The sequence below is a fragment of the Strix uralensis genome, chromosome 6 (genome assembly GCF_047716275.1).
Source record: "Strix uralensis isolate ZFMK-TIS-50842 chromosome 6, bStrUra1, whole genome shotgun sequence".
Classification (NCBI taxonomy): Eukaryota; Metazoa; Chordata; class Aves; order Strigiformes; family Strigidae; genus Strix; species Strix uralensis.
Window position 1 is genome coordinate 15,530,556 of NC_133977.1, and position 27,906 is coordinate 15,558,461.

General features: G+C 41.7%; 1 protein-coding gene and 4 non-coding genes across 5 annotated transcripts; all 5 read left to right on the top strand.

Annotated features, from left to right (window-relative positions):
• On the top strand, positions 1-25,567 carry NOP58 (NOP58 ribonucleoprotein). The gene is made up of 15 exons (XM_074872910.1): positions 1-261; positions 3,667-3,743; positions 5,500-5,552; positions 7,417-7,541; positions 8,562-8,698; positions 9,857-9,921; positions 11,342-11,476; positions 12,368-12,513; positions 13,459-13,585; positions 14,240-14,403; positions 15,130-15,264; positions 16,513-16,574; positions 19,103-19,236; positions 24,340-24,458; positions 25,221-25,567. The coding sequence occupies exons 1-15, from the start codon at positions 217-219 to the stop codon at positions 25,275-25,277; spliced, it is 1,581 nt and encodes a 526-aa protein (XP_074729011.1). The 5' UTR covers positions 1-216; the 3' UTR covers positions 25,278-25,567.
• Positions 5,823-5,911, top strand: LOC141945569 (small nucleolar RNA SNORD70). Its single transcript, XR_012629559.1, has one exon. It is a non-coding gene; the product is annotated as a small nucleolar RNA SNORD70 (small nucleolar RNA).
• On the top strand, positions 10,627-10,714 carry LOC141945570 (small nucleolar RNA SNORD70). Its single transcript, XR_012629560.1, has one exon. It is a non-coding gene; the product is annotated as a small nucleolar RNA SNORD70 (small nucleolar RNA).
• LOC141945565 (small nucleolar RNA SNORD11B) lies at positions 12,610-12,693 on the top strand. The gene has a single exon (XR_012629556.1). It is a non-coding gene; the product is annotated as a small nucleolar RNA SNORD11B (small nucleolar RNA).
• Positions 13,754-13,839, top strand: LOC141945564 (small nucleolar RNA SNORD11). Its single transcript, XR_012629555.1, has one exon. It is a non-coding gene; the product is annotated as a small nucleolar RNA SNORD11 (small nucleolar RNA).
• Positions 25,568-27,906: the final 2,339 nt, after the last annotated feature.

Below are 27,906 nucleotides of genomic sequence, written 5' to 3' on the forward strand. Positions count from 1 at the left end.
GTCTGCCGCGCGCGGCCACGCGGACCCACCGCCCGCCACGTGGCTCGCGGGAGCGCGCGGGGAAGACGGCCCCACCGCTTCCCCCTCCTCTGTGCTCACTTCCGCTACCGCCACTTCCCTTTCCGGTGCGCGCGCGCTTGACCGGGGGTCGCGTCCGCTGGCGCACGTGGCCGCGCCCTTCTCCCCTCTGGGCCCGCCGCCGGCCTCGCCGCCGCCATGTTGGTGCTGTTCGAGACCGCCGCTGGCTACGCCATCTTCAAGGTGAGGCGTGGAGGGCCGGCCAGGTGCGGTGCCTCTCGCCCGGCCGCGGCCCGTCCCCGCCTGGGTGGGTCTGGGCGCGGGGGGTGGCGGCCGCTGTCCTGCGGGGAGGGAGAAGCGAGGGCTGGGGTGGGCGAGGAGCGCTCTGGGTGTGCGCTGGGCTTGCGGGGGAAAGCACGGGCGGCTCCTCGGGGAGTTACTCTGCGCCGCGGCGCGGCTGTGTGGGGAGGGAGGCCTCGCACTAGAGGCGCGGCGAGCGGGCTGCAGCTGAGGTCTGATAGCGCGTGGGGGGAGGACGGGGGGCTTCCTCGGTGGTCCTGCCGAGCATCACCTGGGGAACTCGTTTCCCCCACCCGTACGGGTGGATTTGGCAGGAGGGCGTGCACCCGTGGCCGTGCCCCTTCTGGCGTCTCCTAGCGGCACCCGGGCTTGGGCATGCTGACCACTTTCTCTTCCTAGCTGTGTCCTCGTGGCTGCTGTTCCAGCAAAACCTTGTGGATGCGGGAAGGGGGGCGTGGGAGACAGGCAGCCTGTGCCCGAAGGGATGTGGAGGGTGTGCTGGTCCGAGGGCGTTTCTGAAAGCGGGGCTCGTCGGCTGGCTGGGTGCTCGGGCAGGGCGAGTGTGCTCGCAGGAACGGTGCGTCGCCTGACTTCCCTCGCTCAGCTGAGAACGTGGGCTGGGGGAACAGACCGCTTCGCAGGGCTCTGCCAGCCTCCTGATGAGGCTCAAAGGCTGCAGCTGCACGGTGGTTGGAACAAGTCTAAACTAGAGCTGCTACAGTGTCGTGCTTCTCTCTGGTCTGCTCTCTTGCTTGAGAGTTGATCCCTGTACAGTTTCACTAGCTTGTTCGTCGAGTTTGATCATAATACTTGTATCCCCCCCCCCCCCCCCCCGCCCCCAGTTTAGACTTTTTTACCAGGTTTAGCTCGTACACAAGTGCAGGTGCAAAGAGCAAGGCAGTGGTTACTTTTGCCTTAGAACTACACCCTTGGTGCCTTACAGAGCACTATGTTTACTTCCTCTGCCCTAAAGCCTTTCCTCCTCATTGGGGTGCAGCTGTGCAATTCGGCCAAGGAGGATTTTGAGATGTAAGCCTCAGGGAGAAGACAAGCGCTTCTAGAAGCAAATAGGTTCTGTTCTGTGGTGCCCCCCCACACTTATAACTGGGGAACTAACACCTACAGTAGTCTCCCTGAAGGTTTTGCTCACTGCTTGTTCACCGTAGCTAGTATCCTGCACCTTCCAAGTTACTAAAAAAAAAGTTACCTCTTGAGTAGGCTCAGACCTCTTTTTCAGTGAGCCAAGGCCTTTTAACCTTTTATAGGTGCCAGGAAGAGCTGAAAATAACCCATATTTTCATTTCTGAAAGCAGGGTAGGCATAAAGCAAAGGCAGGAGAAGGGCCATAAAGAGAAATGAAGTCTCTCTGCAGAAGTGCTGCAGCACTCCGCTGCAGGTGTCACCAGCTGGGGCGAGGGGTCTGGCTGTGATGTGTGTGCAAAGCGGCTAGAGGGCACCAGCCACCAAGGAGCGATGTTCAAAGGCAGGCTCTTGAACACCCGCTGCCTGGGAAAGACAGCGGGCTGCAAATGGTGTCTGGGCTGGATTGGGAGAGAGGGGAAAGCTGTCTGCTGGAACTGAGCAGAAGTAATATTTTATTAAAACCCATGTTTTGAGGCAAGCTTTGGTTTTCCATGCTGATTCTGTTTGCAGCTGCCAAGGCCAGATACAGCGAGCTGCAGCCACAGCACACATCTGCAGGGCGAGGCTCTCAAGCATGTACCTTTCCTTTCCTGGACATGGTAGCTGTTCAGCTGCAAAATTGTGTCATTGTTACACTTGTATGTTCATTCTGTGTCAAAACATTCTCTGCAGAGTTTAGCTTTTTTCGTTTTAAAGCAGTCTCTAAAGATTGTCACTGCTGGGATTTTGGGGAGGGTTGGTTAGTTGTTTTTTTTTCTTTTGGTTTTTAGTTACTTCAGGGCTGGACAGAATTTGTGCTTCTGAACTTTGGGAGACGTTCACGGTCACCCACTTCCCTTTTCAGCAGTGCCCACAGATGTCCACTGCCAGCATAACTGTGCTCTGCCTTTATGCCTTGGCGATCAAGAACTGTTGTCCTCTGCAAGCTGTGTAGCTCTCTTGTAGGTGTTGCTCACATCAGAGGAGCAAACAGTCTAAATAGTAGGAGCAAACGGGGCATAGCCATGTTCTAGATCTTGGAATACTTTTTCCAATGAGTCTTACTATTGTGCATGACACAAAATATCCATAGGCATGTACTTTCTGTATACTAACAACCTTGCTTTAGCAGATTCTATGTATTTATTTTTCTCTATGCACCCATGTCTGTTTAACAGAGGCTGGAAATTCTGTATGCCTTGGGGTAGGAAAGTTGAATTGGAGGAAAGAATCAGCAGTCTGAGGAAAGGAGGAGTTGCTCTGAGGTTTTTCTGTGCCTCAGAGTCCTGTGGGAAATGAGTTACTATGTTGCTCTGTTACTAATTGAGTTTTAAAAAGACAGCCTCCTTTGACTGGAGTTTGAAAATCTGCAAGGAAGCAAAATCTCATAATCCCAGGAACGATTTCATCACTGCACTGAGTCAAATTGCATTTGTGTTGCATTTGTGTTGTGGGGACAAAACCATGAGATTTGAGTGAAGTGTAAAGATCTTGACTGTACTGTTCCCCTGAGCACTTTGCTAGCATTTTTCAGTACAGTCTGTGTTTTGTTAAATGTGTGTAGGCTCTGGGGTGTACTTTGTTAATCTTGTGCTGTTTAAAAACTGAGGAGGATCCCCTTTGTACAGAGATGGGATTAAGCCACTGCTGCCTGTTAGGTAAATCTTAGTTCAGTTGATTACCAAGCTGTGGTGAAAAGTCTTCTCTACAGAGATGTTCTCTTTCTTCCTTGGGCTAGCTTAGATTAATGAAAATAACTTGTGGGATCACTCCTTCCTGTTAGGCATCCCAGACATAGTTTGTACTTTCCCAAAGCAGTGGCAGGTTTGGTTTTTGGGTCACTGGGGTTGTGAATGAGTCCTGTAGAGGAGGTGGAGCAAGCCCAATTTTGATAAACAAGGAGAGGGTTTTGCTTTAATGTGCAGGTTCAGAAGGACACAGCCATTATTGAGGAACTTCTGTAATTCAGTTGAAAGTAAAAACACTGTAATATTTTGTGTATATTAGTAGGATAAAGCTGCTGAGAGAGAATGATGAAACTGGAGATTACCAAAATTGAGTTTGTTGACTTGATCAGTATTAACTTCCAGTGGTTGTATACACTGTAAATCTGCTTCAGGTCTCCTTTGCTGAATGCAGGGTTGAAGGTTGCTCAAGAGTGCTTTAAATATAGTTGTGTTGTTTTGTTTGTTGTTGTTTTTGGTTTTTTTTTTTTTTCTTCTACAGGTTTTGAATGAGAAAAAGCTCCAAGAAGTTGACAGTTTGTGGAAAGAATTTGAAACTCCTGAAAAGGCAAACAAAATGTAAGCGGCTTTTTGAGGGGATAGCAGCCTGGCTTTTGGAAGCATATGACTGCCAGTAGTTATGCACATCTGAGGTTCAGAAAGAAGCATTGATTTTTATTTTTCAGTATTGTAAAACCTAAAAGCTGTGAACAATGATAATAAGTTAGATACTCGGAGAAACTTGAAATGGAATATCAAAGTGAAAGAAATTACTTTTTTCCCTTGCAACATAATTAAGCTGCAGAACTCATTACCATGTGTCACCGAAGCAAAAAATTGAACAATATTTTAAGGAGATCTGGATGCTTTGACAAGAACATCCAAGCTTGTAATGCTGAAACTGGCTCAAATGACAGGTTTTTTTGCTCACAGGAAAATCTTTTTTAAAAAAAAAAAGTAATTTTAATGCATCTGAAACTAATAGCATGTGAATCACTATGAATTGAGAGTTACTGTTGTTACCTGTTCCATCAGTGAGTGTTAGCACCACTGCATAGCTGCACGGGGATTGCAGTGTCCACTGACCAAGCTGGCCTTTCTAGCAAATTGTCCTAAAGCTGTGGACAATGGTGGATTCCTTCCAAGTCTGTCTAGGGTGTACTTACTTACTTGAGGATTTCTAACCAGCTTTGGTTATAACGGATGCCTCTGAACAAGCTATGCCTTGAGATTTGGATTTGTCTTGCTCTGTAACAGTATTTGGAGGAGAGGCTGGAATATCCCACATCTGCCTGTTTGTAGTGTTGATAATCTTGTTTTGGAAACATCATCTTGGCCACTTGGTAGACAGGATGTGGCTCTTAATGGATCTCTACTCTGATCAAAGTAATTCCTATCTCTCCTGCCTTTCTGAAAAGGCATCAGTATAAGCCTGGAGCTTCTGCTGGGCTCTGTGATGCTTAACTCAAGCATTCGGCTTTATCTGTGACCTTGCTTCCTTGGCAGATACTTAACTCACAAAGAGCAGTGGTTAATGAGAACTGGATTAGTCAAATGCCTGTCCCTGACAAGGAATTTGCTGGATTGAGATAGCTTCTTAACTGTAACTCTAGATATCAACACCACAGACTTATGTGAGGGGGAGAGGGAAGCTGGGCCTAAGGATCTGACACAGTGTGGTTAAACACTGTCCATATGATTTTTGGCTCTGGTCAGCAGCTAGGGTGTGGAAGAATTTTCTGCTGTTTCTTTTAAGCTCAGCTCAGAACTTGTATTCTAACATCTAATTACAAGGGAGGACTTGAGGATTCATGGGCAATGAATCAGTTCAGTTTTAAAGTCTTTGAAGATGCATTTGGTTGAAAAGCATGTTAAATCTGACTTGTGCAGGCTACGCATTCCACAGAGGCAGAAGGTTCTCTTTTGAAGATGAGTGGGAAGATGCTATCATCAGTCAGTCAGCAGTGACACCTAGTTAATCAGGGTGCAGTGTTGAGATTTAAATGGATGATGTCTGTCTTTAAATGTGGACTACAAAACAAAAAGGGGGTTTAGGTTTTCTGATTATGTTGGTCCTAGAGATACTAAATCAAAATTCCTTCTTGTTTTTTTTTAAAAAAAGTTTGTGGGACCCAGCTGAAAAGTCACATCAGGCTCAAACTCAATCAGCAGATTTAATGCTCTTCTTTCTTTTTGAGGATCTGGATATTGATCTCTGTTCTCTTGCAGTCTTAGGGAGGACAGGGGGACTTATAATAGAGGCAGAAAAAAGTAAAGTAGTTCTATCATCTGTTTTATGTACATTCGTTTACACATTTGTATTTTTCTTCTGTAGAGTAAAGCTGAAACACTTTGAAAAATTTCAGGACACAACAGAAGCACTTGCTGGTAAGTGACTTAACACTATTCTTACAAAAAAAAAGATCCTTTTCATGCACTAGTTTACTCATTACTTACATCTATCCCTGTTCTGTTTCTTTGTTTAGTTTTTAAATTACAAATTTTTCAAAGTCAGCTGGTTTTGTTGTTTTATGAGGTCATCCATCCAGTCTATAGTGCCGTAGAGGTGTAATGAAGTCTAGTTTTTTTCTTACCATGCTTATCTCCCGAGCAGCTCACTAATGAGCATCATGTAGAAGGTTTTGACTGGTGTATATATAGCCTGTTGTCAATGATGGATTCTTGTTGAAGCTGAATATAACTGATTTGAGTCAACATTTCGTCACTACCACTGAGACAACAGACATGTCAGAGTACATATATTATTACAACTGCACTTGTTTTATGGATGCATATTATGCCTGTGTTTTCTCAGCCTAAAAAAATGCTTGTATTCCACTTAAAAGAAATTTGGGAGTTTAAACAAAATGGAAAGCCTTATATTGAATAATTTTTACTAATTCAACACTTAAATGCTTGATGCTGTGAACTAGTTTGAACAGAAATGATAAAAGTTCTAGCTAATCATTCAGAAATGGTGTGACTATTATTGCTGAATGTGCTGTATGACATCAGTAGGTGGATGTTCCAGGTCACATTTACGACTAAAGAACAGGTCTTTGTATACTGATGTGGTAGGGATAGCTTATAAAGGAAGCTGAGGAAACAAGAATGGAGACAGTACTATCACACGAGATGCAAGTAAAACAACTGAGACTAAAGCTGGTCTGTATTCCTCTACCTGGCATATTCTTTGGATTATGTTGCTTTTGCATAGGTTTGGATTCAGATCATGGACAGTTCAGCTGATTTTAAAAAAACCCCACCACCCTCACAGAACAAAACAAACAAAAGAACCCCCCAGAACTTCTACTACTCTGCTTCAGGTTTACTTATCTGTGAAACGGGAGATGTTATTCAGACTACCTATGTCGCATTTATTTTGAAGGGAAGACTATGTATGTGATTGTTTTAAGTGGGTTAGGAACTATTGGCCAGCTTGAAAGGTGGAAACTTACCTCCATTGGAGAAAGATTGAGAGGAAACTCAGCACAGCACTTAGATTTTACTCTTACATTTCATTAAGGTTCTGGAAATCAAAAATCTCTCTTCTACTCTTTACTGTGATGAAAATGTTGCATCAATCACAGAAGTTCAGTGGAGCACAGAGCTGACCTACAAAGACAGTTATATAAGTGCCCGCTTAAAACATACTGTGTGGGTTTGTAAAGCTTTTACAGATCTATTAATACTTGAGAATGAAGAATGTCCTTTTATAATTCTTCAGTCTACATGCTCTGTTAAAAAGGTCCATGTCTGACTGCCCAGTCAGTGCGTTTGGCATCATTCTGTGTTGAGCTTTAGGTAGTACATTATCATCATCACAGGATGCAAATAAGCCATTATTCAACTTAGGATATCATGGTTGCTGACTAAGGGACCTGGAAAATGGTTGGTTAATTAAATGGTACACAAAATGTTCCCATATAACCTTGCCTTTGGAAATGTTAAACATATCTAAAGCATATGGCATGCTGTTTGTAGAGATCCTTAAAATTGCCAGAAATAGAACTGAAACCACATGGAGAAAGGAGAGGCAACTGGGAGAAGGGTTTTTGATTTAGGCCTCCAAAGGAACAAGTACATAATTTTCTTCTGCTTCAATTTTAACCACTGCATGGTGAAGTAGTATTGCAGCTCAGACTAGAGCTACTGTGGGCAGTTAAAATAAAAATACCAAGTTAGGAGTACTATTTTTGCGGGTTTTAGGAGGAGAAAGAAACTGCATCTTTGGTCTTTTCACTTTATACAGCATCCACGGCTCTTGTAGAAGGCAAGCTCAGCAAGAACTTGAAGAAAATTCTGAAGAAGATAGTGGCAAAAGATGCCCATGAACAGTTAGCTGTAGCAGATGCCAAACTTGGAGGTGTCATAAAGGTGATAACTGATTTTGCCACTCTTCCTTTTGTCTCATGCTACTGAAATCTTATAGTCAGGTTCCAGAGATTTTGCAATTATTAGCGATGGATTATGCTGCCAGTGTTGTGTTTGCAGTGTGGAAGATATCTAATCGTATGATCAAATGTGTACTGCACGTATACTGGGAAGATGTCACCTTGAGTACACAAGTGAATGACGTGGTAGAAGTACACTAAGGTGTTCAGGTTTGCTTGATTTCTCTCTTAAATACTGGTTAGCAACCCAGCAGAATAAAAAATTATTTTCCTTAATGATCCCATCCAGAAAAAGAAGCGGGGAGGAACCAGACAAAAAAACAGCCAGGCAGACATGCTTATTCTTCACTAACAGATGGAGCAATAGTGGGGTTAATACTGTCTTTTTGGAGGCTCGCATCATTCTGCCTTCCTCACACTACAAGCAGTTGTGCACATCCTTCAGTCCTTGCCTACCAGAGGAAGGAAGCAGTACCATAGAGGAGGACTGCTTTCTCCAGTGTCTCCTAGGTGTCAAATACCAGGTTCCCATCTCATGTCTGAATGCTGCCTCTTCCAGTGATTTTTATTTTGACTACCTTCTCATGTCTTAGACTGGTAGGCTGCAAAATGAGGAGGAGTTAGCGATAAAGTGAACAATACCAAGGACTCTGAACTAATTATTCAGTTTTGTTCCTTGAAAAAGACCCAAAGCCCCAACCCTCTACCTCTGAATTTCTTCTCTGTGGCCGAACTGTTTCTAGTAAACTGCAAAATCTTGACTCTTCGGTTCCAGTGTCTACATAGCAGACAGAGCATTAATCAGAAATCTCCTCCTCAAACTGGAAGTGTTACTGTGTGGGGAACTGGCGGTGTTGCTACCTTGAGCATCAAAGATGGCTGAAACTGTTGTGTGATCACAGGATTGCAGCAGCAAAACTGGGTATAATGAGATAAGGAAGAAGGGCCTTAGAGGAATGTCATTGTCATGCCTGACTTTGGACCATTGATTTCTATCCTGCAGGACAAGCTGAATTTGAGCTGTATACACAGCCCAATGGTTACAGAGCTAATGAGGGGAATTCGCTCACAGATTGAAGGGCTTATTACAGGCCTCCCTTCTCGAGAGATGGCAGCTATGTGCCTGGGTCTGGCGCACAGGTAAGTTCCTAGAACAGCTCTATTTCATCCCATGTCTGCTCCGCTCCTGCGTCCTTGGCTGTGCTGTGTTACTTGAAGTGTCTCTCAGCATGTGACATGGTGTCGTACTCTGTAAGTCAAGACACATTTGTATCTGAAATCTTGTTTTATAAAGGAAGGGCTTTCCAGTTTGCACCCACCCTTGATAGCTTTCCTTTGCATATTACGTACTTTAGGATTTGGTTTGAAATGTCTCTGTAGCAGTCAAATGGGTCATTTACAACTCCATTGCCACTGAGAGACAAGGTGACGACCATGGTTTGCTGATTTATACCAGAATAGACACCCATATAATACACAATGTAAGTGTTAAAGGCAGAGTTGTCTTCAAACCTTGCTATCACCGCCTTTGAGGTTTAGTGAAGCAGTAGTTAAATACAAAGTTGTTGGATCAGCATGGGGTCAAGCATTCATTCATGAGTAACTTTTAATCCATATTCTGACATGAGCTTGTCCTGTCTGTGAGCCATTGGCAAGTTAGAGGACTGCTTTGCTGTAGCTAATTCCTGAAAAATAGATGCATGTTTCCTTAGAAAATGGTCATTAATATTGAAATAGGACTTTGAAGATGCAAGTCCTCATTGATATCAAGTGTGTTTTACTGTAGCATACTGAGAAATTTTAAACATTCATTAAAGCCAGATGGTAATGGGCTTTCTCAGACAGTGAGAATCTGTTCCAGGAAGTTTATTCTGTTTCTTCACATTAGTGTTGCTGATATTTGCTGCTGGGTAGGTACAGTTTTGTGGATTACTTCCAGCTGCTGCAGAACTGGAAGTGCTGTTGACAAATACTCTTTTGTGGGGAACCATGCAGAAAGAAACCAACAGCCCATTTCCTGCCACAGCCCTCATGTGCAGTCTGTTGCGCATGGTACAGATAGTCTTAACTTTCCCTTTCACCCTGACCATGGGGTATATGCATGTACACACGTCAGAGCTGTTGTGAAACTTGTGTCAGTGTGGCTTCTGTCCACAGCTGAGAGCAGTCAGGGGCATAAAACTGAGCAGGTATGAATGAATGTATGGACAGCTATATTTGTGTAAAACAGGAACAGATGGAACATGCTCTGCAGCAGGATGTCAGGATGCTGATGAAACTGTATTTTTGTCTCCTCAGCCTTTCCCGATACAAGTTGAAATTCAGCCCAGACAAAGTAGATACCATGATTATCCAGGCAATTTGTAAGTATATTTAGAGCTTAAATTATTAATGGATTTGACTTAGGATAGCTGACTTCTTTACTTTGGTTACAGAAAAGTATTGCTGTCAATTTCCTCCTAGCATGTTTCAGTAAATTGGGCACTGGTGTTCAGTTAGGCATAAGGTATGTTTAAGAGTAGAGTCGACTTAGCGCTGAGGGATATGGTGTAGTTGGGAACTGGCAATGTTGGGTTAATGGTTGGACTGGATGATCTTCAAGGTCTTTTCCAACCTAGACGATTTTGTGATTCTGATTCTTAATAGGATTTTCCACAAGCAGGAACGTTTTTGGGAGATACAATAAACTGGTGTCCACTTTCTCTCAGCATAGAGATCAGCTGGAGTACAGGCAGTGTTAGCTCAGTCCTCTGAGGACCTCACTTGCCAACATGCCTCCCTTCTGAGTAGTGTTGGGAGAATGGGCCCCACAGGACAGAATTTTTTGACCTTTCATTTTGAAGGTATCTTGCATAGAGGGCAATGTAGGAATAGACTCTTATGTTAAGTATATAAAACCCACTGCAGTGTCTAATGCTGCATTCCATCTCCTTGTTTAATGGAAAACAGACTGAAATTGTAAAGGCAGCTAGGAAAGCCCATTCCTTTTTCCTTGAAGACATCCACATCATAATTGGCATGCTTGCTGTGAAGCAGTGGTGAGGAATCCTGTTTGGAATATTAATTCCCAGACTGTTGTCAATGATGAAACATAGTTAAGCTGAAATTAATGATTTAATTCAGTTCCTTCGTCACTACCACTGAGATGACAGATGGGAATGTTGGTATTGCGTTAGTGGGAAATATTTTAGCCTCAGGGCTCTGTAGCAATATATGCTGTGGGTGTTATATTCTTATGTTGTAAATCCAGTTATTGGTCGTATCTGGTAAATGGTGAGCCTGTTGGATTTGTTGGGTAGGCTTATATTATAAAGGCAACTAAAGGGCTTAATACAATCTTCTAAATCAAGTAATTGAATACAAGATCAGTTTCTCACCATTAAAACATTTTTCCTTAAAGTTTATTAGATGGTTAAGCTTTACATCAATCTTGTGTATAATACTTTGGCTGACTGAGAGGAAGAGTAACTGGCTGCTGCTCCCCTTCCAGGGTAATGTGCTCTGCAGCTGTTAAAAGAGTCTGTCCAAAACAGTTCCAGTGATGAAACTTTCAGGCCACGCTCACAGGAAGTCTTACTATTTCTATAATGTGGTGCTTGGGGTTATGTGATTATCTGAAAAGTAAAGACTTCTAATGTACTGCAGCTTGTGTTTCATTCCAGTCTTTATGGGATAAAATACTTCAGTTTATCTCCCTTTACACTATTTAAATTTGTTGATTTGAGAGTTTTCTATTTTTAGATTACCTTTTTAGAAAAAGTAGTCCATTCTTCTTTCTCTTAGCACTTCTTGATGACTTGGACAAAGAACTGAATAACTACATCATGCGCTGTAGGGAATGGTATGGCTGGCACTTCCCCGAACTGGGCAAAATCATCACAGATAACCTAACGTATTGTAAATGTGTGCGGAAAGTTGGTGAGTAATAAGGAGGCATGAGCCTGGAGAATGTTGCTTGTTAGTGTGCAATGCATTAATGGCACTGATTTGTAGACCAGCAGCTCACTTATCCAGCTACTTGTGACCCTGATTACAATCCTGCCTTCAGCAGCAGTGTAAATAGGGCCCATAAAAAAGTGTAGTGTATGCTTGCATCTGCATGTTGACGCAATTTACCATTTTGCAGCTTAAGACAAAGCTAATACCATATCACCAGTGGGGTCTTCATAGACCACCGGGATATCTTCTTAGAATCACAGCTAGTCAGCAGACCAGTTTGGAAATTAGCTGCCAAAAACTGATGTAAAGAGAGTTGCTGCCTACTTGCAGGTGTTCTTGGAGACCACAACTGCTATAATTACAAGAGCAGAAAGAATGACTGCTATAATATTTTGGACACTTGCCTCGCCTGTTAGGCATGTGCTTTGTATTGATGATTTCTTTTTTTAAATAATTAAATTTGCGGTCCAGAGAGAGACTTGTAGTTTTAAGGGAGCTTTTTTCCCAATTGTAGGAAGAATTACATAGGTTTGGTTAGTGGTAAATGGCTACTGGCTTCCTGGAATTCTTCCTTTATAATCTTGTGACTGAAAATTTTGCAGCAAGCAGCTACTGAAAAGGTGAAGTATGCAGCATTACAGAATAAGGGCTCTTTTTCCTAGTTTGAAATGTAGTATTTCCAACCATTCTCAGATAGTATAAACATAAAGTCAGAACACTGACATGTATTTTGGGAGTTTGGAATAGGATAAGGTCAGACTTGACTCGCTGTTGTTATTTTGGCCTTTCGTCTTCATTTGTTTCTATGCTTTTTTTTTTACTAGTTCATCTCACCCCCAGCACAAACTTGCTTTCATCTGTCCCCCACAGGAGACAGAAGCAATTTTGCTGCCTCTGATGTTTCTGACATCCTACCAGAGGAGATCGAAGAGGATGTGAAGGCTGCTGCTGAGATTTCCATGGGGACGGAAGTATCAGAAGAAGATATAAACAACATAATCCACCTCTGTGATCAGGTATGTACCCGTGGAGGAATGGCAATAGGAACTCTAGCCATATCAGAGCCTCTTCTATGAAGGAGAGGTTTTCCCAGGGCATTGCTAACACACTTGTGATGGCAGTGATGATTCCTGTATTGTTGCTTTCCTGATGTACAGACATGAGGGTGCACAGTCACTACCTCATCTGAGCCATCTCAGACTGTTGATGTCTGCACAGTCTTCTAAAAGTGGCAGTCTTAGTTCTGGGGGGAATTTTGACATCATTGTGCTTTTAAGTCTTTGAGATAATGGTACCGTATAGCCTCTTTAATCCGTTACTTTTGAAGCTAGGTGATAAACCCTGGGTTAAAAGTGGAGCACTGAGGCCCCAAAAGAGTTAGGACCCCTCTCCTGCTTTCATCTGGGTTGTATGTGAACTCCCTCTGACTTTAGTGGTGCCAGTTGGATCCCTTTGTGACTTTACCAGGGAGTGGCAGGCTTAGGAGTTCCTGTTCTTGGTCTAGACCGGGCTGCTTTTTTATGTGCATTCTAATTGTGTGTATTTGTATGGAACAAGTAAAGAGCATTTATCCTATTTCAAGAGAATGGTGGCAAAGATTTATGTGAAAACTGAATGTTCCAGGGTTTTGTCCTAAAGAAAATGTCCTTACTAAGTATTTTTGTTCTGCTTCGCTGTCTTTGGCATGTTGTCAACTCCCTTATCAGGAGCTTTGCTGAGAAAATAAGTTGCATAAGGGAGTAAGCAATACAGATCCAATATACTTCGTGGATGGAGCTCTGCTCTGGGAATATGCCCTATATAAAGCTTTCTGTAACTCTGGCTCTTGGCGGTCTGCATTTTGCTCTTTGTTAGTCGTCTCTGTTAGAATTCTCAGCACTTCCTTATTTCAGTATACTTAGCTCTTAATATTTGTCGGTCAGCTAATACTGATTCCTGTAACCAAACTCTGTCTGTGCCAGGTAATTGAAATCTCTGAGTATCGGACGCAGCTGTATGACTACCTGAAGAACAGAATGATGGCCATTGCTCCTAATCTCACTGTCATGGTGGGTGAACTGGTCGGAGCAAGGCTCATTGCTCATGCAGGTGGGTTACACTGATTAGTGTAAATAAAGCTTAGATGACTTCATCATAGGTTTTGTCTGAGGAGCTGGTTAGCTAAAAGCATTATGCAAGGGCCTGATGAACATCTCATGGTAAAGAGGGGGAAGGTAGCTCTTGAGGAATCTTGAGAATACTGGCATGAGCTTGGTAGTAGTCTGTGATGATGTAGTTCTTGGTTGGCCTGAATTCTTTTTGGAATATGAGGGCAACTTAAGTCACTACCTCTTCTGAGACGCTGAGCCTCCTGCTGATAGCCCAGTCACTTTGAGGTAAAATGCTGACAAACTGGCATTAGGCTTTTCTAGTCTGACTGGCTCAAGGTAGCAGCCTTACTTCAGTTATCTATGCTGCAGTTCTGTGATGACACATTCTTCCTGCCAGACTTTGTCAGGAGTAGGCATTACTCCAGTGGAATATGTTTTATTGAGTCAGCCTTCTTTCCTGTTGCTGAAACCAAACCAAGACAGTTGAAGCATAAAAGACTGAAATGGCTTATCTGTCCTTCAGAACATGAAGCAGCTCTCATAGAAATAGATGGCTCTGAGCTTCCTACTTTTGAATAGTGTAGGAATCTAGCCTTCTGCTTCTCTAGCTGCTCCTCTGATGAATTACTATTGCTGTGTCACCTCCTTCTAGGTTCCCTCTTGAATCTGGCAAAACATCCAGCCTCAACAGTTCAGTTACTGGGTGCTGAGAAGGCACTCTTCAGAGCACTGAAGACTAAACGAGATACACCTAAATTTGGCCTTATTTATCATGCTTCCCTAGTTGGACAAACCAATACCAAAAACAAAGGAAAGGTGAGTTGCAGAACTGTTTACCAGCTTGGGTTTTTCCAGAGTATGAATATCTGTGGATGAGATGACTTGAGCTTCACAGTGAGGCTCTTTCTGTAGCTTGCTTTACTTTATTGCTTCATGGTTACGTAGAACATACCACTGTCCCACAGATCTTTGGATGTCATTCATTCCTGTTTGAAAAAGTGAATAGGATTGTCCAGTGCATTTGAGTAATAACAGATGCATTCCTGATGGGTTATGATGTAACTGTATTTCTCAAGGGGTATGTTACTACTTTCTTCCACATGATAGTAAAGTAGGCTGTTACAGGCTTTCGTCTTGCTTGGAAATCGGACTCTTGTTGTGCTAAAGCTAGTAACTTCTGTGGCTTGCTTTTAAAGAGCTTAGGCTTTTCTAATGCAGGGGGATGAATATGTGTTTGAATTGCGGAGAAAGCTATTCAGCCAGAAATGATGCATTAAACTAACCTGGTCTGAAGGTTGGGGTAGAGTGGGATATGTATGACTAACTTGCTGTCTCAGATATTTCCCTCTATTTATCGAGAAAATAAGGTGTTAAATTAACAGTATTTCAATGTTGAAAGAATGATGTACTAATTGGGTTTTGGCCTAAACACTGCTAGTAAATGATTACTTTGTTCTTTTGTTTGTGGGTATGGTTTCCAGATCAGAGTGAATCATTGCCTTATGTTGTCTTAGCATTTAATATTCTTTTTGTCTTTTCCAGATTTCTCGAATGCTGGCAGCTAAGACTGCCTTGACTATTCGATATGATGCCCTTGGAGAGAATACCAATGCCGAAATGGGAGCTGAGAACAGACTAAAAGTAGAGACGAGACTGAGGCTTTTGGAAGAGAGAGGGGTAAGTCTAGCAGAGGGCTGCATGAAGCTAACATGCTTGTTTATGGTATCATTTTCTGAAGCACTGCTTTCTGAATCTTTCCCCTTCACTCAGTTGTGTGATCTAGTGTTGCTCTTACTCTGTAGTTTCTCCCAGCCTCGTCTGGAACAGTATCGTTTGTAAGCTGGCTGCATCCATTTGTACGTCAGTTTTTCTTGTTGACATACCTGTCTTCATTTACATTATACTGAAAAATCTCGATTCTGAACAAGATGAATAAGATCATACCTTTACATTCTACTACATTTTTTTATTAATTACAAAAATATGCTTATTACTTCATAGCTTCTTTTTCTTCACCTTAGAAGAAAGTGCATTTGGATTTTCTACACCCCCCGTGTCCCCCCCATTTTCCACCATGGTTGCCCAAAATCTGAACACTGGTGATGCTTAGTCTTAAGGAACTTCCTCTGTAGCTAAAGCAAGATGTTATTCTGCAAATTGCTGCATTGCCCTCCCATTACCTAATGCGTATCCTGCCTCTCTATACCTGCTGTTCTACCTGTTGCCATCAGCACAGCATGCTGGGAGAACGTAGGGTTCACTTTTTTTTTTAGATGACATGTCTGCTACATGTGATCTTGTAAACGATGACTAGGTTCTGCCTCCCAAGATAGATCTGATACTAATGCTGTAGTACTGGCATCGCTAGAACCAAAAAGAAAAATCCAGAACAACCTGCCTGCTCCTCCTTGAGCATTTCATGGGAGGTGATACTTCCCATCGAAACAAAGGCAAGGGAGAAATGTTAATACCAAAACACAAACTGATCACCTGACAAGTACAAATTTAATTCAAATCCAGTTTGGTGCCTGTGTTGTGGTTTTAAGGTTGGTTTTATGCCAGGCATAGGGCGATACCTGCCCTGACATGCAGTTATTCTTGCAAAAAAAGAACATGTGCACAAATTTGAGCTGGTCTTGGAAATTTAGAGGTATGATGATGTATGTCATGTGGCAGTGATGCCCTTTTAATTGAGTTGGGCTCTTGAAGAACAATATTAGAAAGGCACATGCCTTTCTCACCCCACTTACCTCCCTGTCACTATTCTACTCCCAGGTGTAAGACTCATGCAGGTACACAAGAACCTGACCAATAATATATGTGTATCTTTCCATTTTTAATTGCTTTCAAGAGCTGTAGGACTTGTGTTGTGAATTGTTTTCATTATGAGTAATTTGTTTTTTCACTTCTAAATTTTTCTTGTAGATAAGAAGAATAAGTGGCACTGGAAAAGCCTTGGCCAGGACAGACAAATATCAAAACAAGAGGTGAAGAGTTTTTCCTTTCAGCTTGGCTGAGTATAAATAGCTCTTCATGTTTTTATTTCTGAGAAGCTCTTTGGTTGTGGGCTGAGTTGACTTAAGATCCAGAAAACATTTTCTGTGCTTTTAAACACTGATGACAAGTCCCATTGCTAATGGGAATTCCCATTTTCCCACACTTTACCGTTGTGGTAAAGCCAGTGAACTGGAGAAACAGTCCTGATTTTCTAATAGTAAATTACTGACATCATCAGATAACATGTATATTTAGATGCTATCAGCATCAGCCCAAAAAGCTGGATAGTTTGGGGAGTTAATATATAGCAGCTTTATTTAATGCAAGTTTGAATAGATTAAATTTGAGAAAATCAGAGTTTAAATTAATTTCTTTGATATGGAAACTGTTCTAGAGACCTACTTAGTTGTTTTATTCTTGGAAAAGGAAAAAAAACACACTTGTTTTGAGCAAAGCTGCATTTCCTTGTTTAGGTCTCGTACGTAATAAGTAATATGTATCTTAAGCAATGGATAGGGTCTATACTCTGGACACTGTTAGAGCAGTTTCTGGTGCGTGAAGTGACACTGTAAGTTGCAACTGGAACAACTGAACATCTAAGGATTTGAACACATTATTAGTCTGAGCTGTGACATCTGGGTTTTCTGCTTAATTTGGTTGCAGTCATCTTGCTTGGCTTGGCCTGCTTATTTTGCTGAACCTTTGGTGTAGAGAAGGCAAGTGTTCAGCAAAACCAGGGCTGGGTGCTAGTTCTGTGAGGGAAAAAATAGCACCGTTGCGCCCATCTGCAGTCCCCAAACATCCTTCTCAAGCCTAGCTGTAACTTTCATTTCCATATGCTAGGCATTTCAAAATGTAGTGATGGCTGTGATTTCTGGAGCAGCTTTTGAAAAGACAATGTCAGTAAATGAAGCATCAGGGTGTGTAAGGAAGCAGTAGCTTAGGGAGGAGGGTGTTGAGAAGACGACATACATGCTGGTTTTTGACCTCTTGAAATGATGAGTCATGAATTCCTGCCAGGACATGTTTCTACTGTTAGACATGCTTTGCAAACATGTCTAGTCTTGGGGGAGAGACTGAAGATAGTTCCTGGCTGTTTGGCTTAGTCTGGTTGTCTAAAAGGGAGACTAACACAGTCCCTGTCAAATTTGTCCTTCTAGTGCAAAAATGGCAGTACTGCTGCTTTATGGAGATTGTTTGAAGGGCTGAACTAGTGTTTTAAGGAGATTAGCAAGAATCTCTGTCTTGTATGGAGCTATGGATCCTGTATGAATTAGCTACATCAAAGTAATGTTTCAGAAATAAATTGCGAGGCAGCTTTTAGAGATAAGGCTCAAGTGAATAATTTGCTTTCCAAATGAATGTGTGCTTTCCAAAAAAAGGTGTGAGAGAGTGCATCACCTATCTTTGGCATATTTATTTGCTGGGGTGTTGTTATTAATAGCAGTATTTTGACAATGACAAGGAAGCCAGTGAGCTCTTGCTTGGGTTTAACTGCAGCAGAGTCCACTGTTTGCAAAAGGCTGCATAACTAATTTCTGTAAAGCAATATGCAGTGTTAATACCCATAAGAATAATTTCTGATGCCTAGAGGATATATTGATGGTACTGTCTGCTAGCATTACCACATGCTTCCCAGTCTAGTCACTAGCCTCAGTTGCTTTTGTAAGCTCTGCAGGATAGCTACTTGAGATTCTGACTTTAGAGAAGTTCAGATGCTCAGTTTGTGGTTGGGGGGAGTAGTTTAGGCTTACTGTTTTAAAACTTCTTTCTCCTTCTGTAGGAATTCTATTCTGCATGAGTAAGAAAAAAAATTGCTTCATTGCTATTAGATGATTCAATTGCTCCTGAAAAGGTCTAACTAAAGAGCACTGGGTTTCAGGATGGCTGGTTCTCTACGGCCTGTGGAGGAGTTTGGGACTAAACAGAGGAGCATGCGTTATTTGAGAAGAGGCTGTTTCAGAGTCAGATTATGTATTCAAATGTCCCATAAAGTCAGTGGTAAAGAGATGAGCCATAGCATTACCTGCTTTGTGAGTCAGACCCTGTGAACGTAATGGTGGAGAGGCAGCACAGAAAAAGCAAAGCTACTTCTAATCCTCTATATATATTACCCTTAGGGTATGTTTATATGGACTTAGCAAATTGTGGGGACCTGTGTACTTGTGACCATTCAGCTATGCTAAAAAGGCTTTCAGCAGCAGAGAGATCAATCGAATGCTCTGTAGAGCCTTGAACAGATACAAACCAGAACCAAATTCTTACATAACTATGGTGTTCTGTTCAGATCAGATAGTTGTACTTCATGGAGTATCTCCTGTAGTCGTGATTACTGATGAACCATTTATGCATTGGAGAAAGGGCGTCACTACCTGTAGATGCTTTGTTAGCTGAACAAGATTGACTTGCAGATATTCTTGAGAGGTTGTCTTGGAAAGTTTATGTTCAACTGCAGAATCTTACCTGGGGGCTAGCTCTTCTTTTTGTTACTTAAACTGACTTGTTTTCTTCATTACAGTGAAGTAAAAATATTTGACCCATCTGGTGACTCTACACTTCCTGCTGTTTCAAAGAAACGCAAAATTCAGGAGGTGGAAGAACAAGACACAGAGGTTGCTGTGAAAGCAAAGAAGTTCAAAGCAGAGATGAAAGGTTAGTTGCTGCATCTGTGCTGCTGGCATGTCGTTGTGTGCATCATGCAGTGGGGCTTAACATTTATAGCCAGCCACAATACCTGATTATCCTCCTTGGGTATGACAGTGTATTTAAAAGAAAATAATACTTTATGGACTGACACCAGACTGAAGTCAACTTACTTTAAATATCTGCTTTTAAACAGTTGTAAGCATATAAGAACATTTAAAAACAAAACTCTACTCATATTCTTCTTGCAGAATTTCTTGCTCAGCAGGTTCGTGTTTAGTGGCCTCAGTAACTTGAAGACAAAACATTTCTCTGTAAAACCAGAACTTGTCCAATTTTCTTTAAAGAATAATATTTTATTCTGTATAGAAATGTTTTCTGGCATTCTTCAGCATTAAACATTGTCAGAATTAGATGTGAAATGACACTTGGAAATTTCATTCTGAATTTACATAATATGTGAATAATTGTTATTCTCTGGAGAGCTAAAACTTAACTATGGCCACAGTTGTTCTTTCCTTCTCTGATAAGTTACTCAAGAAAGATTTTGGACTGTGACTTCAAAATAATCTGGTTTTGTATTATGATTAATTTTAAGAAACATTCTTTCTCTTGTCCCCAGTGGGCACTTCAGCACCTCAAAATGTCTGGCCTAGTACTTGCTGTGATAGTGGAGTACACAGCGTGTAACTCGGGGGGGGGGGGGGGGGGGGCAGGGAAGGAAGATGACTTTTAAGTCACTTCTGTGAGACCCCAAGACAGATCTGGGTGTGAACTACTCCCAAGTTTTGTCAGCTACCTGTGCCTGCAGCAGGTGATGGTTGTTGGAACCTTCCCTTTCTGCCCTTCTCTTGCTGCTGTGTTCTAGAGTATCAGAGTGTGGTTATGCTGGTTCTGTACCTCTTCATACTCAGCTGATGCTGAGGTGTGATCTTTCCAGATGCTTGTTGGATCATGATGTCTGTGTACATGGATGGAGCAATTTGCAGGAACCTAAACTTAGCTGATAATTGAAGTTACACTGGAGGGAGAATCCTTTGTGCTATAAAGCTGAGATCTGTGCCCCAGCTTGTTGTGTTGTACTTATCATAATGAGACAAGGACACATGAGCACTTTGGAGGCTGGAACTTTGCCCATTTGCTTTTTGGAGAACGTGGGTGTTCTCACAGCTACTGCTTTTGATAATCTTTTGAACTAACTTCCCATACTGTAGTCTCAGAATTGTTCCCTTGGGCTTCCCTTGCATTATCAAAGCAAGTGTTGACATCTCGCAGGCATGAGCTCCTCACAGATGAAATATCACATTCATTTCCAGCCTGGTCTCCTACAGTATGAGGAGGATATTTCTGTTCATAGATACATTATACAGTGGTTCATGCTTTCATACACAAACCTGCTTGTGTTTGCTTCATTTACTTTATTGAGCATCGATGCCTCCTGGTTTAGGGGTTGGGTGGAGCTTAGCAGGTATCCTTGAGCTACCAAGAATTGTTTGAGCAGTAGATGGAGTTAGGAATACTTGTGTACTACTGAAATCTGTGCTGTTTGCTGTTTTTTTTTAAACTTCCCCAAACATTCAGATGTGGTGCTTTTCTTCCTGAAAAGAATATGGCATCCTTCAGATGTGTGGTTCATAGCTCCTGCTTTTTCCCAGTTCTTCATATCAACTGGGTCATTTTATTTGGATACTTGGGCACTAGAACTAACTGTGCCAGTTGCTTCAGACTGTGGAAGAAGTGTTTTCAGAGGGTTTATTTATCTCATATCACCTGTATGCAGCACTAATCTTTTCAGCCTGTCCTCTTGTACCCATTAAAATAACACTGCCCCTATATTTGCAAATTCTTGTATTTGACCACCCAGTGAAGTACATGGATTTCCCTGACACAGGCTACACACATCATGACCTTGCTCTTTTCCAGTGTAGTTGATATGACTGCACATTGTGCTAGAGGGGTGGTGGTGGTGATCTGAGAAGTTTGAGTAATTCAGTAAGTTCCGTAATACACAGAAGAGTTTAAATGAGGTCCCAGTATTAAGATTTATGTTGCATGTCCACTTGAATATGCATGAGTCTTTAATTTCTGCTGTTTTTTGATGCAGTACTCTTTAAGCTTTTCCCTGGTCAGAAATTACACACCCAGACATAGTGTTGTGAAAGAAGTCTCTGCCCTCTTTTTCCCCATGTTGTTTATGCAGTTACTTTATAAATGGGGGTGGTGGAAAAACAGTCCAGGAAAAAAGGGAATTCTTCAGCCAGATCAATTTTGATCCAGTTTGTATTACAAGAGGCAGGTAAGGGACAGGAATAAGCTGGGAAGCTGCCACTGAAAAGAGATTTGTGAAGCTATTGCTTTAATATCTGTTATAAAAGGGGACAATATTTTGAAATGTGATATCCTGAAATGTAAATGTTATTGCAAGATGAGATGTTTGGTGTTTTTTCTCCCTGTTTGGGGTGCATGTATGACAGCACTTTGGATAGGAACTGCCAGGGAAGTTGGGAGTGAGGCATGACTTCAAACCACTTCCAACTTTTACACCTAAAAAGAAGCCAAGTGGAAGGATAGTGCCTGAAACAAGTTACAATCCACTTAAGTTGTCTGTTAAAACCTGTTTTAATGGTGGGGGAAGGGAAATAGGACAGAGATTTTTGTGACTACAGTTGTTGAAGTTGAATGTGGCTAGCCACAATGTATACCACCAACAGGGCTAGCCAGTGCCCCTAGTCAAGTGTTCATCTTGCATTTAAGCATCAGGATAGAGCAGCAGCTAGTCATTTGGAAAGGTCTCTCTTGAAAAGAAAAATATCAAAATAATGGAATGAACCCTACAAGACACAAAGCCTTAAATGACAGCAACATCGTGACGTGGCATCTTTATTGATAGGCAATGTGACTTGATTCTGTACATGCAGACCATCATGTGGAGGAGGGAGGGTACACCTGGTGTGTAAAAGCTTGGAGAAAACTGGTGGAAAATGGGTGAGTGGAACTACTGCTGGTGATCTCCAGCACTGCATAGGGCCATCAATCAAACTGCTCTTCCAGGTGCTTCTGTGCCTGGATGCCTGATAGTAAGAGCTGTTGGCTTTGTGTCAGCTGCAGTGTTTCACAAAGAAACCCCACTGGGCTTGAGTGGCTTAGAAGTGTTGCACCCGGAGGGAAAAGACCAGCACCCCTGGAGCCTTTATATTCATTCTGCCTAGGTACAAATACATAAAGTCTTGTGTGAGCTTTGCTAGAAAGCAGTGACTGAAATCTTCAGGAAGGCGTCTGCTGCTAGCTGTGAGAAGTGACAGTGCCTATGAGTGCACAGTGCATCATCTGCGTTTGTAAATTGTGACAGGTTCCACTGCCTGGTGTGTCAGACTTGATGACATGTAGGGTAATAACAAGAAGTTATTTTTCCAAGGTTACCGCCCAACGTTTTGCTTGAAAAAGCATAGCTTACCAATCCAGCTGAGTGAAAATGTGTTGCGTAGCAGAATATGATGCATATGCTCCTGTTATGCTGTATGGCTTTAATGTAGTTCATGCTTATATTTCCAGCTACTTCTTATTTCCCTGTGTCATTCATGGGGAGGTGACGATACCAATTTTTACACGTGTTTTGAATGCCTTATGCTTGCACACTGTTCACTGTGAATGATGTGTATGTCAGAATCCATTTGCAATTATATTTACCAGTTCCTTTATCTGGAATACTTTGCTGGTTTGCTTCTGGCATTTTTTAATGTCAGGAAACTGCATGTGTTAGCTGGCTGTATTTTTCTGTAGACTTGTCTAGAAATTTTTTACCCTGAAGCCAATTTTTTTGTCTGAAGTTTATGTTAGAGGCAAAGATGGAAGTGTATTTTTGACTCATATAATCCTTCTGCTGCCTTGAGGAACTAAACTTGTGATGAAGTACAATCAAGATGTTAGGAGTTTGTGTGTTTTGGGTTTTTTTATAAGTGCACTTGTTTCATTTCTGTTCTTTTGTAAGTGGTGAGTGTGCTTCAAAATGAAACTGATTCATTTTTTTGGGGAGTACAGTGAGAAAATGACCTCTTGAGTCAAACCTCCAGTAGCAACTCTGCACACAGTGAACGCCACTGGTTTTAGAATTTTTGTTTTGTAGCTTCTGAAGGACAGAGGTTGCTACGTCATGAACTTACTCATGAGTACTATGTACTGAGAAACTTGGTATCCAGCACTGACTCAGCTGTGCAAATAAATTTAACTTGGGTATGCTCCAGTAACAGCCTAGCTACTGCATAGGCTGTCAGCTTGGTAATGATTTCTGCTTGGTTTCTTTACCTAGAGATTCTGAAGACTCTGGTATGTATTCTAGAAAATGAGTGGTAAATCATAGTGCCTTTACCACTGTGATTAGATAGGCCAGCTGTTGGTGAATAGTTCTGAAAAAATAAATGTAAGAGGGCATTAGTAAATCTTTCCTTGGGTTAACATTCCTCTCAGCTTATATAAATAATTCAATTCCTGTCTTCCAGGACAGGAAAGTGTTTCTGCTTTTGCATTAAATGCTCTACATTAGCACAGCATTAAGAGATCTTCGTGTTTGCCAGTCTAAACAGTAAAGAAAACAAGTCTGCTTCTTAGCAAATTCCAGCATCAAGATAGGGAAATCAGTTGTGAACAAGCTACTGCTGGCTGAACGCATTTCTGATGTGGGTTTTAGAGGCCTTCCACTGCTCTTATGATGCTGGTGAAAATATTTGCCAAACTGTGGACAGTCTGTTTTCAGAAAGAGTACTTGAAGGTAATTTGGCAGACAGATTAAAACATGCAAGCTTGTTTTAAACTTTCAGAGCAGCATATAGGAGTGGTGTTTGTACCAGGGAATGTGAATAGGTCTGTCTGCACATTGTCACTTGTGTCTCAGGTAGTTGTGTATTTTGATTGTAGCAGGGAGTAGTCATGCAGGTAAGGGCAAAGTGGAGAGAAAATAGGTGTACAGAGATGTGAAGAAGGGGCAGTGTGGCATTAAGTATTTCATTCTTACTGTCATCATTGCATCCTTTCACATATAGAAAGCTTTTCCTTTTGCCTTTTACACTCTTAATAACTGACAACCTGCCTTTCATTTTTCTTCCTTCTGTGGTACAGAAGAGACAACTGTAGAAGATGGTGAACCTGTCAAAAAGAAGAAAAAGAAAAAGGATAAGCAAAAGCAAGCTGAAGAGGAGGTACTGAGTGAGGAACCCCCTGCCAGCCCCACAGTTGAGGTGAGACAGAATTGCACAGCTGCCTGATGCTTTATGGGAATGGATTCTCTCCAAAACATAGGGAGTGGAGGGGAAAAAGTGTTCTTATCTGTATAACCCACGGTATGCAAGGACAGTCTAGTAACTTTAGTCTAGTAACTTTATTTCATGATATCCATCACTGTAATGTGCAAGAAGCTTTGCATTACAAAATAAGGTCTGGGAAATCTGTGACTAATGCCTCCGTGTACCAGGAGTGTTTCCTCTCCTTTCGTCTACCCACCCCTAGCTTTAGTCTTCTCTTTCTACATCATTTTCTAGTGGGAAGGGTGTCCCTTGGTGCTGATCCACAGGCATCTAGTCTAGTGTTTAGGACGTGTAGGGAGCAGAGGCTGTGCCTGCTGATTTGATGGAGCATCATTTGATGTCTTCTAGCAACAGTAGAGTGGATTGGGACCAAACAAAACTAGTTGCTCAGTTTTGAAATCCTGTTCTTAAGATGGGGTTTAGTCTTCTCCCTGTTGTTTAGCGAAGCTACGCTGCCTGACCACAGTGCTGAGTTGCCAGCAGTGTGGCAGACAGCACAGCTGCCCTTGCCCACTGGCCCCACCGTGCTGTAAACATCGAGTGCATTTAGCAATAGAGGAAGGTGACATCTTTTGGGTTGTGCTTTGAGTATGGCAGCTGCTGTGGTGCTTTGAGTGTGAGCTCTGTTGCCTAGTTACATGTGTTGCTTTCCTTCTCCATTATGGTTTGTTCATAGCAACATTTGTTTGTTTGCAGAACACAGAAAAAAAGAAGAAGAAAAAGAAGAAAATGAAAGATGAGGACGAAGACTGATGTGGAGCGGAGGGGGAACATTGGACAGCTGCTTCAGAGTAGCATTTCTTGACATAATTTCTTTATGCCTCTTTCCAGCCTCTTGCTGAAAACTTAACTTCCCTGGATTGCAAGAGGGCAAGGAGATGGATTTGATAGCTGTCTTCTGGCCTGGAACAGGATACCCCAGTGTCTCTGCTACTTAGGAGGATTGCTGGTTTTTTGCATTTTCTTTTGTTGAAAAGCTCACAATAGAGCCTCTTTTCATATGCAGCCTCCACTGATAAGGAATAAAAACATTTTTATGGAGATTTTATGCCTCTGTGTTTTAACTTGTTTGCTGGTTTTCTAACCATTATCATGAGTGTTTCTAAGATTTATTATTTTAAATGAATGATCAGGAAAAAGGGTTTCTAAATGTGTAAACATTATGTTGCAGTTTATTTTCTAAAGAATTCAAAGGTTGTAATAAGTTCATAAAATGGATACAAGTATCTCTGTGTAGTATCAAAGATGCATTGAACAGCTGAGGTGTGTTACTGAGTGTGTGCTATAGTTCTCCTGAGAAAGTGTTTTTTAATCACCATTCAAACACTGGTTTTGCTGCACTGACAAGATTCAGATGCATGTTTTGACGTAACACAAGTTAGCTTCCAAATTGCTTCTGTGGTGGTTGTGGCAACTTTCTTCACTTGATTTAAAAAAAAAAAAAAAAAGCCCAGGGCAAAATTACTTCTTCAGCTATCTGATAATGAAGCTGAAGAGACAAGTGTTTTTTATTAGAAGCAGAAATCAGCCATTTGCCAATTCTGCCATTCTCTGTAGGGGATACAGATGCACTGAAGTAGCATCATATGATGAAGACACTAAAACTCTTGAAACTTTGTTGTGGAAAAGGAAGCAATTTTTATTTGACTATGCTTATCACTCAGTTTAACATGAAAACGTTCTTTTTTCTAGGTGTAGTGGTACACTGTTACCTAAATAAAATAGCAGTGTCTAGCTGGATAACATTTGGTAACTCTGCAGCCAGTGTAGCTGGTGCTTTTCTGTAGAATACAGCTTATTGACCAGCTCTTGGTATTTAACTGCCTGTAGCTTACTTACCTGTTAGTGTAAGTGGATATTCTGAATCCCGAACAAGACTGGCAACGTGTTTATTAATGCAGTTCAACCAGTATCAAGAACGTGAATTGTATCTTTTCCTTCTCAGGAAGTTTGCAGTGACTTTAATGCTATAATTGAGAGGGGCTGGTCCAGGAGTATCCTGGAACAGCGTATTGGGACTGTGCTACTGTATTGCAACCATCTCTTGTCCGAGGTGTTATGTATGGATCCTTCTGTTGCACTGTCTGCACTCACTGATATTTTACTATGCAGAGCTCTGGATTGTCTGTGAATACTGAGACCTTTTCAGTTCATCAGCTTTTTGCTAGACAAGTAAGATGAGTTTAATCTGAAATGTTTGAACGGGCAGTGGAGGTATTAAAAATTACTCATAATGAGATGGAAGACTTGACTATTAGTACCTTTATTTTTTTTTTATTGTAAATGTGTTTTCAAACAGAAATCCTTACAGACATGAGAGTTCATTTCCCTCTGAGCTATTAATGTAGTTGCTCTCTCAAAAGTATCAGATAAATTATGTATGTGCTGCTCAGAAACTGTCCTATATAATTTACCCTAGTCAGAAAACTTGTGTGAACATCAGTTGCTTAGTGAGTCTTATCAGTGGGATGAAATGGAGAAAAGTTATTTTTGCATGGCCACTCTTTCCTCCCTTTCACTTATTCCTTTGATAACAAGGGCATGAGATTCACCTCTTTTCTTACATAGCACATTTTACTGACTTATGATTGCAAGCCAAGTGCAGGCCAGCTTCCGTCTCACAAGGCAGCCCGTTGGAGCTTAGTCACAAAGTAGCATGTCTTTGCCTCTCCTCCTGCTCTGGTGTTGGAAGTGCTGATTTCAATATCAAGTTAACTAGAGCTTCTATTTTATTCTCTATCAAAACTTCTGAAATGCTGTAGGTTTTTTGGTTTTGCTGAATGAAACTCCTTTGAAGAAAAAAAGAGCTCTCACAGAGCTCAGTGGGTGTGACCCAAAAATACTTGGTGGAGAAAAGGAAGCAAGCTTTAAGCTTTTCAGTCCTGGATAGACCATGCACTTATCTGCCACCAGCTCTTTTAAGCAGGTAAGGAAATAAGTACTCTGGGTTCTGACTTGAACTGTTAAACTTCTCATCTTCAAAACAATAAGCTGCATATCCCAAAGGACTGCTGCTGAAACATTGGTAAGTGTATTTGAGTGTTAAATATGATCAGTGAAAATGAACAGTGATGATAGACTGTGGTCATTGTAAGCCAGGGTCACCGCATTTTGAGTTGCTTATCAGTTCAAGCAGATAAAACTGGTTTGCTGGCACATGGTTTTCCACAAAGAAAGATCTGGGCATTTGTGTACAATCTTGCACCTTAATAAAACCTACATGTATAATTGGGAAATAACTAGAATCTCTTTGCACAGAGAGGTGGTGGTTCTTGACCAACAAGCAGGACAGGCCTTTATTTGGTACTTGAGCCTTGTGATCTTTTTACAGTAGAAGTTTAAATCCTGAGGCTTGTACAGCCTCTCTTGTAAGAAATAATTG